Source organism: Mangifera indica, chromosome 19, assembly GCF_011075055.1.
Source record: "Mangifera indica cultivar Alphonso chromosome 19, CATAS_Mindica_2.1, whole genome shotgun sequence".
Taxonomy (NCBI): Eukaryota; Viridiplantae; Streptophyta; class Magnoliopsida; order Sapindales; family Anacardiaceae; genus Mangifera; species Mangifera indica.
Genome location: NC_058155.1, coordinates 5,331,302 through 5,344,570, shown reverse-complemented (window position 1 = coordinate 5,344,570; position 13,269 = coordinate 5,331,302). Strand labels below are relative to the sequence as shown.

The 13,269-nt window shown below is 27.7% G+C and overlaps 1 protein-coding gene across 11 annotated transcripts; it reads left to right on the top strand.

Moving 5' to 3' along the window:
- The first annotated feature begins 7,364 nt into the window (after positions 1–7,364).
- LOC123202729 (shikimate kinase 3, chloroplastic-like) lies at positions 7,365–12,686 on the top strand. 11 transcript variants are annotated; one of them, XM_044618812.1, is made up of 12 exons: positions 7,365–7,676; positions 8,109–8,372; positions 8,547–8,587; positions 8,728–8,782; positions 8,907–8,964; positions 10,216–10,303; positions 11,255–11,337; positions 11,417–11,546; positions 11,665–11,743; positions 12,261–12,325; positions 12,429–12,472; positions 12,557–12,686. In XM_044618812.1, the coding sequence occupies exons 2-12, from the start codon at positions 8,192–8,194 to the stop codon at positions 12,579–12,581; spliced, it is 849 nt and encodes a 282-aa protein (XP_044474747.1). In that variant the 5' UTR covers positions 7,365–7,676; positions 8,109–8,191; the 3' UTR covers positions 12,582–12,686. The 11 variants fall into 11 exon arrangements, 10 of the variants coding, with proteins under 10 accessions (XP_044474747.1, XP_044474746.1, XP_044474745.1 ...); XR_006499049.1 differs by having other exon boundaries at positions 7,367–7,676; positions 8,529–8,587; positions 8,892–8,964; positions 11,646–11,743; XM_044618811.1 differs by having other exon boundaries at positions 7,368–7,676; positions 8,892–8,964.
- The last annotated feature ends 583 nt before the right edge of the window (positions 12,687–13,269 follow it).

Here is a 13,269-nt window from a genome sequence, read left to right as displayed (position 1 = left end):
TTATAGTAATTGTACTAATAATATTATAGTTAGAGGTGTTATTATGCATAATCATATATTTGGGAGGTGAACTATAGTTTTTTTTTTTTTTAATCTTAAGTGTGTTAATGAAAATTTTTCAATGGGTTTGGGAAATTTGATAAAATTTTAAGGGTTTTTTTTTTGAAATTTAAATATTTCTTTTAGTAGTTTAAAAAAAGACAATTACATCCCAAAGAATTAAACAAAACAAAATAAGTTAGAGAGGTAAATATCATATTTCAAACTATTTATGTTATAATAGTATTTTCAAAATATATGGAGTGGATATAATAATTTTTGATGGAGTGGTAGCACGACTAAGTCTAAACCAGAATTGAGTTTGCTTTCCAAAGCTAGCTAAATTCAATTCAACTTGACTTAAATTTGTTTATGTCAAACTCAAATTGAGCTTGAGCCTAGAAGATTAGTTTGTTTTTCTAAACCAAACCGAACTCAAGTTAGAGAGAGTTTGGATTAATTTAACTTGCGAGTTTGGTTTAATTCAATTCAAGCTTGACTCATAGTTTGATTTAAGTTATGTCAAACAATTGTCAAAACACATCATTTTGCTTATTATTAGTTAGAACAACATCGTTTTTACAATGAGCCGTAAATCTTTAAAAAAAAATTGAGTCATATACTCGAATTGAGTTTTGAACTTTGAAGTTATAGATTGAGCTAAACTCAAACTATCTTTAGCTTTGGTTTGATAAACTTGAATTGAACTCAAATTGCCTTATTTTTTATTTGAGTTGAACTTAAGACAGGAGTGTTTAGACTTCGCTTGATTTATACTTGTGATGTAAATTTAAAAAATGTAGTTACACTTATTCAAGTAACAAAAATGAATATTTTAAAAATTTCAGGATCATTGGTTCATTTATTTGATCCCAATGCTAAGAATGTATCTTACATGGTCTTTGATTTTTTCCTCTTAATAAAAAAAAAAAGGTCATATTTCTTGCTATTTTGGATTCAAAAAATTATATACACAATCAATAAATGCAAACTTATGCATAAAGACAACATATCACTATGTGATTTGATAATTTTAAATTAAAATAAAATAACACTCAATTGCATAATAATATATCATCGTTTGTACATAAATTTATTTATATTATTATACACAATATTATTCTTTTAAATTTATAATGCATAGAACATTAAATTTCATCTCGTTACCTACTTCTGTTAGTAAATTTTGCTTGATTTTCTTTTAAATAAAAAAACTGTTTTGCCCTTTGTAAAATTACGAAACTAAAATTGCATGTATACGAAGAATGGATGTATATATACTTATATAGTGTAAATGCGTAATCATCAACAACTCACATTTATCTAAAATTGACCATTTCAAATTTTTTTTTTCTTACTGTTGACTCATTTTGCGGGGGTTGTAATACAAATAAATTTAGAAGATTCAATAAAATTATATGTATAAATGAAAAAATATTTTTATATAATTGAATAATTTTATATGAATATTGCATTACTCTTTAAAGGTTTGAAGTTCCTTGATTGAAAACTAGAGCACCAACCATGCGACTCAAATTTTACGTCACATATAAGTTTAAAATTTTAATAAAACTATATGTACTTATTTTGAGTATATGAATAAATATATATTTAATATGTGTTATTAAGTAATCTGGTCATTTTAAATTAAAAATAAAATATACCTATGGTAGATGAAAAACCTAAACACCACTTATGAACTAACTGTTGTTCAAATTTTTAGTTAGAGATAGAGATAAAATCATTATTTTACCCATAAACTATAAAATTTTAAAATTTATATCATTTTGACCCCCAGATTTTAAAAATTAACACTTCAACATATTCTCAAAGTTTGAAAATTTTAAATTTCACCCTTAGAGTTTCTTTCCTTCTCCAACTACCATTATTTTGACCAATGATCGACGTTTTACACCCATTTTCTGGATCTGGTGACTAAGGACGACAAAAGATGACTATTCCTTGTCTAGATCTAGAAGACAAACGGTCATTCTTCGTCATCCTTGACCTTCACTTCTTCCCGATTGGCGATCGATTTCCTAAGTCATCGGAGATGAAACTTGAAAAGGGGAAAAATGAATTTTTTAAAGTTTAATCATTGGGGGTAAATGTGAGTTTTTTAAACTAAGAGGGGAAATTATATAAATTTTTTAAGTTTTAGGGTTTATGGATAAAATAACGATTTTATCTCTGCCTCTAACTGAAAATTTAGATAGTAGTTAACTTATGGGTGGATATTTGAGTTTTTTATCTGTCGTAAATGTGATTTTGAATTTTGACTAAAACTCAGGTGTGAAATTATCTTTTTCTTTTAACTATATTATAACATATCATATATATACTCAAATATAAATATATATAGTATTGCTCCTAAAATTTATAATTCACACATATTGAATATTTCAAAATTTAGGTAAATTTAAATAAGTTTAATTAATAAATCATTTATTTAAATTTGAAGGTTGAATTTGCGTAGGTAGCGCAATTATGTATATAATTTCTTCTGTTTTTTCTCTCTCCCGATATAAATATTAAAAAAAAAAAAAGGCTAAAAAGCTAGGGCACGTGTGTATATGGTCTGCCTCTGCCACAATGACATCTATCTACCTCATTGATTGGATAAGCATGGCACGTGATTTGCATCATCTCTTCTCTTCAACCAGTAACGCTACCTACCACCCAATAATTAATTAATAAATAAATTTTATATATATAAATAAATAAAATTATATGTATATATTTTTAATATGTATATATCATAATATAATAAAATGATTTTAAATTAATAATAAAATAATATTTAATTATATAATAATATATATGTATATAAAAAATATATATACTTATTATTGTTTTATATATATAATTAAAGATGTTAAAGGGGTTAAATCAATTTGAGATACGATTTGAATTCCTTTATTTTAGTCTGGCCAAGATAAACATAGCTCGTGGGTTTGGCCTTCAAGTCCACAAATAAGGTCAACCTATCATGATATAAAGGGGCTAAGCCGCTCTGAGATACGGTCTGAATTCCTTTATTTTTAGCCTAGCCTAGATAGGCACAACTCGTGAGTTCGGTCTTCAAGCCCACAGATCGGGTTGATCTATCGTGATATTATGTCTAAAATATTAAAAAATTAAAAAAAATTATAATATAAAAAATTATAAATTTTTATAAAAAGTAAAATTTTGGATTTAAAAAAAATAAATAGTTATATTCCTCTATATGTGAAATAATACGTATAAAAATGTAAATATAAAAGTGTCTTATATCTAAAAAAATACAATCAATTACTATAAATAAAAATTAAATAAAATATAAGTTTCAATCAAATTTAAGTTTTGAATTCTGTATTGACAAGATTAATCATAAAAATTCAATTTTTCTATTATAAATAAGTTTATTTTTTTAATCATAATTTAAAAAAATATAATTTTAAAAATACTAATTATTAAAAATTATTTTTTATTAAAATTAACAAGTTTGTTTGGTAAATGTCTAAAGGCTGTAAGGGTTGTATTACGAGTCTAATCGTTTTTATGGGATTGAAGATGATTGATTGATACTATTGCTTTTAAATCAGTCATAATCAATCAGCATGAGTCCTTATGGCAAAATCATGAGCCCGCTTGACACTTATCTACTTTTGTCGGTATTAATGAGTTTAGTTAATTTTTATGATAAAATTCAAAAAATTTAATTATATGGATTATAATTTTTAATTTTTTAAAAAATAAAAAATGTATTATTCTAAATTTAGTTAATTTTTTATTTTTATTTTATAAGAAATTAAATTTGAAAATCTAAAACGATTATCGGTAATCATTTGAATTGTATCAGATCAATGTGATTCTAATAAAAATCACATCAAAATAGTATGATTCTAATCTCTTTTTTCAAATTAGTTTATACGTTTTTATGAACTAATTGAAATTAACATTTATCTTTTGGCATAAGATGAGAAAAATCTCTTTTTTCAAATTTAAAATTAAACCCTTATCATTTTCGAATAATTTAAGTTAAAAATATAATTATTTCAAACTTATTTTACATTAAATAAGGAGTGTCTTCTAGTCATTATTTGGTATTGATTTAATGATGAATTCAAATCTAAGTACAAAAAATGACATATGATTGGGCTTTTATGGCTTAACTTCAAGCTTAAATGGATTTGTGATTGTAATAATAAATATATTATTTTTTATTTCAAGGTTTTATTTATAAAACTGTTATAATAAAATAGTAAAAAGATGTGTATTAAATATTAATAATAAGTAATAATTTATATAATAATGATAATATATTATTGATGTTATTTTGTTATTAATTTAAATTTATTCAAATACCTCATTATTATGACATAAATTAATACTAATTAATATATATATAGTTTTATTAACAAATAAAAATAAAAATAAAAATAAAAATAATTAAAATTAACAATAAAAAAGAAAAATGTTTTTTTTCTTACAGTTATATCCTAAGAAGACTAGTTGAGTTGAAATAAGTTGAATAGTACTTGGTACGAGCTTGACTCAATTACATATACACAATGTTCATGCTTGAGTTTAAGAAAAAAATGATTGATTTAAATTTGACTCAAAAAATTATATTTAAACCATTATAAAGTATTTATTTATTAATTATAATATATATTCAAAACTAATAAAAAAGATTGTACGGATATAAGTGCAAAATTTTGAACTTTTAGAGACTTATTGTATTGTACTCAAACCGAGTCATGAATTCACCAAAAACTAATATTAAGCTTAAGCTTAAATCAAGAACCAAACTCGAGCAACTTAAACTTGAGATTATCTCAATTTTTGTTGAGTTGAGACGTGTAGCTTTAGGCCCAATTAGGAGTGAATATGAACCGAACCAAGTTCAAACACCGTTTTATTAGAGTTTGACTTAAATGAATAATACTTTAGTTTAAGTTCATCAAACCCGTATTAAGGGTAGCTCAAGTATCACACAAAAAAAGGTGATTTAACTTGGTTTAATTCAAACTTGGCGCAAGTTAATAATTTAAATCCATAGTACAATTTTGGACTTAAGTTTATGATTTATTAATAAAATGACGATTTTTTAATTAATAATAGATAAAACGATATCGTTTTGATATTGTTTGATATCATTCAAATTGATTTACGAGTCAAATTCAAATTCAAATCAAACTTTGTTAGAAAACGATATCATTTTAATAATTGTTTGATATTATTTGAATTGAATTATGAGTAAAATTTAAATCGAATCAAACCATTTGACTTGTAAACTAGTCTTATTTAAAATTTTTTTTAGTTTGAGTTTGATTTAGTTTAAAAATAAGTTAATTATTTTAATTTAAATTCAATTCAAATTTAAATTAAATAAATTTAAATTGAATTCAAAACTAAACCAATTTGGTTTGGTGCCTACCCTATGCCCTACATAAAACATTCATTGAAACAATGACAAGTTGTCCAGATTGTTGAAGAAAACGAAATTACCAAACCTAACACCATGCTATGGCACGTGAGTGTTGGGTGCCAAATCTTTGGCTGCACGTGTGTCGTTTTGGTAGGTTTTGATTTTGGGCGTGCATTGGGTAGTAGTTGGTTGACGTTTTCTTGTAGGTTGGATTTGTTTTTCTTTTTAATTATTTTAAAATTCACCTGTTGGTGAAGCAGAATAGAACTCACGGTCCTACTCCACTCTCACCAACCACAAATTGAGGCAGCCACATCCTTATCGCTGAAAGGGTTGAAGTGGTTAACGTGTCAACGTCATAAGTATCCATATCAGCATCTTATATAGTATAAAATATATATTTTATACTATAATATAATATTTTAAAAAATAATACATATATTAATTTATATTAAATTAATACAATATAATATACATATTATAAGGTATAATATATATTATTAATATAAATCGTTACATATTTTAAAAAAATAATGATATAATAAATGTGTATATGTAAAATTTTAAATTTTTAAAAATATTTGTAATATTTTTTAAATTGATAATATGTCAATTAGAAATTTTATTAATTTATTAAAATTTATTATTATATTATTTAAAACCGTAATTATGATACAATACATCATCACGATATAAAAAATCAAATTTTTAATATATGATACGATATATGATTTGATTAACATGACTTACATATTGCAACATAAAAAAGATATTTCACTCATAATTATAACAAGAAAAATCTTTTACTATTTCTTTACCTAAAAATTAATCACTACGTTTTAATAAATATTTAAAATAACTCTTATTTATATAACTCAAAACCCAAAATCCTTAAGAACTAAAATTTTTAAATAAATGCATAAATGAAATATACAAATTTATGCATAAATAATGATATATCAATATGTGATTAAATAATTTTGAATTAGAGATAAAATAATATCTAATCATTGGTATACAAATTTACGTATTTTATTTATGCACATAGTACTACTCAACAATAATAACTTAAACATAAAAATTAAGAAGCCGCTATTGATTTGAAAAACATTATTCACTACTGTTCTTCTACTTTATTCTTTATATGATTTTTTTAATAACATTTTTTAAAAATTCGATTTTGAGCAAGAAAGTATAATTGATGTATTCAATAGTGAAAAAGTGTTTCTATGCTGAAATTTGGGTGGGAAATTGTTAATCACTCTAATTTAAATAATTTAAACTTGTAAGCGTTTTGAAGGAAGTTAAAGTTTCGTTAGATGAGCGTTATAAGAATATTGTATAGTTATATCTGGGTGGATCTCTTTCTTAATAGAATTGTAACGGTAATTTAAGAGAATATTTACCTTACGAGCTATAGAGTGGGAGTCCTATGGTCACTCATATTAATGTTATTAATAATAATATATGTAAAGGGCACTTGCCCATCTAAATGTTGATATGTTAACATTCATCCTTCTAATTTTAAATATAATAAAATTATATATACATATTTTTAGTATATAATTGAAATATATAAAATATATGTTATTATATGATTGAATGATTTTAAATTAAATATAAAATAATATTTAATTATATAATAAAAAATTATCGGTATATTTAAATTGTATATCAAAAAAATGTTTACATTTAATTACTTTTTTAACTATTGCATTACCGTTATAATCCACTTGACAAAACTTAGGTCAAATTTTTTTATCCTAATTTGTAAACCGAATAATTAGTCAAAGTCTCAAGGAAGTTCTGATCTAAATATATTAAACTATACATATATATATATATAGACTGTTGGAATGACTTTCTACCCGACAATTGCTGGCGTGAGGACAAAAAATAAAAAAATTTATCTATTAAACAATCGGAAAAGATGTAAAATTTACACGTAAAATCCAAAATTTTCTTAATTAATTATTTTTTATAAAAACCAATCAAGAAGATAGAGAAGGAATTGCGAATTGTGCTCGAATCCTCAAGATGAAGATGAGATTTTGAGTCACTGTTGTATAAGTTTGATTAGTGTATCTTGAATTTATTTGTTTAACAGATAAGAGACTCCTGTTAAATGGGAAAAAGTTGTACCCTCTTGCCCTTATTGCCTTGCTCACATGTTTCCTTTTGGCGGTAATGTTAGTTACGTTTCACGTTTCTCATCTCTACTCCGGTATGAATTTTCATTTCATTTAATTACTTTTTTCTTTTTCATTTTTCTCGGAAACCAAGCAGAAAATTATATACCAAACTTTTTCTTTTTCTCTTATTTTAGGTACTGATTTGTACGAATTGTTTGTATTGACTCTGGATATCATACTTTTTAAAGTTTTCTTCTCTCCGTTTTCGAAATATTATTGGAAATGGAGCTCGAGAGTTTCAAGTTTCGAGACTTTGAATGTATTTGTTTTTTTTGTTGTTGCAAATTTCTCTGTCTGTTTCTGGAGAATTTGATGGTTCATCTATTTTCTTTCAGTTTTCTCGGCAACCAAACAGACATGAGACAACTATTTCTTTTATAATTTTTAAGTTTACCTTTCTGTTTTTGGATCTTGATTAATTAAATGACACGTGTAGTTGTAGTAACGAATTTTTTGTTTTGCAGCGTAGCCGTTACTGAGGCCAGTTTTTCCGCGAGAATCCATAATATCGGGCTCCTTGTTTTGTTTTGAGTGAAAACAAGAAACGATGAAGACAATGTGTAGTCCAGTTCTGCAGATTAATGCAGCTGTTAGCTTGGAGAAACCAACGGTTCATGGATTTAATCCAAAGGGGAAGAAAGAAGACGGCCTACTGGTAGCGAATTTGAATTCGAAAAGCCGCAAAAAGTTCAATTTGGTACTTTCAAACAGTTTGAAGGAGTGTAATGGTAATTTCCTTTTTTAATTTTTTTGTTCGTCGATTCGTTAAAATTTGTTTTCTTTTTCTCAGGCTATGTAGTTTGATGAGAAATAACTTTGGCCAGTGGAAATAGCATGTTGCTTTTATTGATTTTTTTTTTTTGGGTTGTTATCTTGTTTTGAAGTTTGTACACTGGACACAGGAAATTCTTGTGCTTCTTTGGATGGAAATTGGTTTTTGAAGGTACAGCTTGCTAATATTGGCCTTTTAAATATTGACAGTACTAAAATTTCCTTTCATATTTATGATAGATTTTGTTACATTTCTGGAAGTAGAAATAACCTAGTCTTTGACAATGATTTTAAGCTTTATCTTAATTGCAGCATAAGGGAAAAGAGGTTGCTTCGTGCTTAAATGATCGGTGTATATTTCTTGTCGGTTAGTTTTTTTTTTTTTTTTAATTTTTCAATACATTTTATTTTACTGAATCTTGTTGAGATTTTATGTAAATTACTCGTAACTGAGCTCCATCGGAAGTGAAATTCAGGAATGATGGGTTCAGGTAAAACAACTGTCGGCAAAGTTTTGTCAGAAGCACTTGGGTATTCTTTTGTTGATAGGTTAGTATCTCTATTTTCTCAATTCGATTTTATTTGCTGTCCACTTACGTGAAGAGAGAGGTGGTTGAAGGCCATCTTGTAAATCAGAGATCAACATATAAAAGTTGTGTCTGTATCTGTTGATGAGCTGAGCCCATCAGAAACCTATATATAAATCAATAGATTCAATTTATCTGCAGGCCAATGGAATTATTCCCACCCAAAGATGGCTGCATTTACAAGTTTTCACTCTTTCATTTAAAAAAAACTTTTTTATGAGTTGTTAAGTTTATTAATTTTAGAAACAAAATCATTATTTTACTTGTAATATTAAAAATAAATTAAAATTTTATTTTTTTCTCCTAAACCCTAAAAATTAATAATTTCCCTTATAGATCAAGTTTTAAAAAATAACATTTTTCCCTTATAATTTAGTTTTCAATTTTCAACGTCATTGCCAATAACCTCTCCCTCTGACAGTTTCTCTCTCCTCATCTCTCCCTTAAGTTGGTGTCGTTCCAAGTTGGAAAGATGAAGATCTCATCTTCCCAAAAGAAGACAAGTGCCTTGTCTTCGTCTTTGCGACTTGGAACGATGTTTATCGAAGGGAGAGATGAGGATAGAGAGGCCATTGGAGGGATATAAAGTGTTGGGAGGGAGAGGCCGTCGATGATGACGTCAGAGATGGCACTGAAGATTGAAAAGTAAACCCTAGGGTGAAAAATGTGATTTTTTAAAACTTGGCCTAATAGTGAAATTGTTAGTTTTTATGGTTTAGGGGGGAAGAGATAAAATTTTAAAACCAATAGATTTAGTTAATTTTAACCCGTATAAGTGGGTAAAAAGTTTTTTAAAGTTAAAATGTGAGAATTTGGGAAGCAATAATCTTTAGGTGGGAGTAAGTCGTTCGGCCTTATCTTTATTCCAATGACCAGGATGGGCCCTTTTGAGTCCACTTCGTGATTTCAACCCAAAGGGAGTATAAGCTCCCACGACTTGTCACCAACTTAGCGTCTGAATCTGTTAAATGTTATAATTTGTATATAGATTATTTTGTGCCAATCATGTGTAAGAAAGTAGAACAGTGATAAAAAGATCTGTTTTAGTTCGTTTATCCTATACGCTTAAATTAATACTCAAGCTAAGATGCTGTGATGATATGTACATGTTGGTGCTAAATTTACGCATTTACAAATAATTGAGACTTATTAGGCAGGGATTTTGTTGCAAATTTTAGTAACATAGATTTGCGTTGTTTATGAGGTATTCCAGTGATAAGTACGTGGAACAAGTTGTGGGTGCAGCTTCTGTGACTGAAATATTTAATGAGTGGGGCGAGGCTTACTTCAGAGATAATGAGGTAAGTCTATCTGTTGCTGTATCCCCTTTTTTATATCTGTTTTTCTCATTTTCCAGATTAATTTTTTCCTGCAACTTTGTTATCAATTTTGTAGCAGTTTTAACAAATCTCCTTTCACTTGTCAATAGGGAGCTTTTCAGTTATAGATCTTTTGCTCTCTCTTTATCTGTATTAACACAATATTAAATAGGCCAAAAGACTTGTTCTCATGTAAGGTATAGTGAAATTTTAAGTCTTATTTTTTAATTTTTAAAAACTTAAATACTCATCAATGAGTAAATTTATGTTAAAATTCATAATTAAACTTAAGGGCAAAATTGTTATTTAACAAAAAATTTAAAAAACTAAAGTTTTATCACATTTTCTGCCTTAATTTGAAAACTAACAATTTACTTCAATCCAAAGTTTGAAAATTGACAATTTTCCCCCAAAGGTTTTCTCTCCTTCTCACCGGTGATTGATTTCTTCTTGATCATCACCCAACCTTCCTTCCTTCGTTGGAGATGGAGCCGTCTTCGACGAAGAAGGAAAGAAAAAGGCGATAGTCAAGGGAGAAGGACGGAGGACAGTTGACGGCTAGAGACAATAAATCATTGTCTGAGAGAAGAGGAAAAAACTTTAGGGGAAAAATTGTCACTTTTCAAACTTTGGGGTGGGGGGGATGCCAGTTTTTAAACTTGTGTAATAAATGATAGTTTTATCCTTATTTAACAAAAATTTGCTCATGGGTGGGTATTTGAGTTTTTGAAAGTTAAAGAATGAGACTTGGGATTCTACTATTCTTTTGGCCTATTAAATATGATGGCATATCAAAACATTTTTAACCGTATTGATTGTCTGGACCAGTTAATGTTTCATTTCAGCATCACACTTATAAGCATTTGCCAATAATATCATGATTACTAGATTTAGTGGAGCAAGCAAAGTAATGGTTTCTGCTTTATATTACAGAGTGAGGCATTGCGGACATTGTCCTTGATGCCCCAACAAGTTGTTGCCACTGGTGGTGGTGCTGTGATTCGTCCTATCAACTGGTACAGTTTGCTTGATACACGAATTCTTGTATCTGGACAGCAAAATGAAGTAGGCTGGATGACTATTTTTTAAATTCAGGGTATACATGAAGCAGGGAATCACTGTCTATCTAAATGTACCTCTGGATGCCTTGGCAAGGAGAATTGCTGCTGTTGGAACTGACTCTCGCCCTCTTTTGCACTTCGATTCAGGAGATCCTTATATAAAGGTAGCATAGATTCTTCCCATTAAACCATCCCAGTAGCTTCCGATTTATATCTGATAACATTAAGATGAGGATCTAAAAAGCTGTTATTGGCTTTGACAGTCTCTTGAACTTGCTGCAGGCGTTTATGGGTCTGTTCACTATGTCAAAAAAGAGATCTGATTCGTATTCCAATGCTGATGTTACTGTATCGCTTCTAGGTATGTTTCCATTTATACATTACATATGGGGCATATCATCTCTATGCGTGCACAATTACGTTTTTGTGTCATGAATCTTCTCTCCCAACTACAACACCTCTATGCAATATTGTATGTGTATACTTTTGAATATATAATTTAGTATATAACTAACATATTATCATATGATTGGATGTTATTTTATTTTTAATTTAAAATTATCTAATTACATCATTTATATATTTAATTGTTTAATTAAAAATATGTAAATATAGTTTTTTTATTTTGTTCACCTCCACACTTTTGTCCATAGTCTCTTGTTAATTGAGCAGCGAAACTTTTCTTAAATCACATTCCTAGAGATTCATACAAGGGGAGCAATTTCACAACCTCTCAAAGTTTCGTTTCCTACTAGTTATCGAGTCTGAAATTTTGAATGCTTCTATGCATACAGCTTAGAATCCATTAATCTAGATAACTATTACATATTAGAAAAGCTGAGGCTCCTAAATTCATCAGGATTTCTTCTATTTTTTAGATCTGGCAGACAGCTTGGCTCTTGAAGATGTGTCGGATCTCACACCGGCAGACATAGCAGCCGAGGTCAAACTCATGATCTTTGCTTGAAATTGAATAGAAGTACAGCAAATAAAATTTGATTTATGAATCTTATTATTTTCCTAAATTTGACCTTGAATTCTTGCAGGTCCTCGTAGAAATTGAGAAATATATATCGGGCGAAAATAAGAGGTCCAACCAAATTTTCCCTTAAACCAATTTATTAATTTTTTAAGTTTCCAAAAGCTCATATCATTTTTATATGTGCATTTACAGGAGGTGCCTCTGTTTAAGATGTTGATTATTGTACAAAAGAATAAAGACAATGACAAAAATGCTACTCTATTATTTTATTTTATCGGGAAATCTCCAAAAAACCAGCCAAGGGTTTCAAAATTTACTATTAGTAAATTTGTTCCGAGATTTCATTTTTGTGAAAAGAAAGGTCACGTACTACCAAAATGTTTCAAGCTAAAAGTGCAAGTTAAAAATTATGTTCAGAAGTTAAATGACTTGTTTAATTCTTCTTTGAATAAACTTCTTAGCGTAAAATTTGTGTGGAAACAAAAGAAAATGTTAAATCTTTTATTGCTCTTATTTCATTGTTTGCATAGCAAGATAATGTTTGGTATTTTGATAGTAGTTGCTCTAGGCACATGGCAGGAAATAAATCACTTCTTTCGAACATCAAATCTTGTCAAAAGGATCATGTCACATATGGTGATTGTAAATGAGGAAAGATTTTAGGCAAAAGATCTAATAATATTCTGGTAGGTTTAGTGATCTATTTAAAACATCAATTATGCAATGGAATAAACATGAAAAACAAAAATACTAGGCCACAAAATCATACCCACGGATCGAGGGAATGTTATGCATATAATAAAAATAAGTTTTTGGATTCAAACTTACATTAGGAGGCTCTACCTTGTAGGATTCTGCCCTGAATTCATTTTTGATACTTTAACAACTCTCTACAAGGTAAAAGA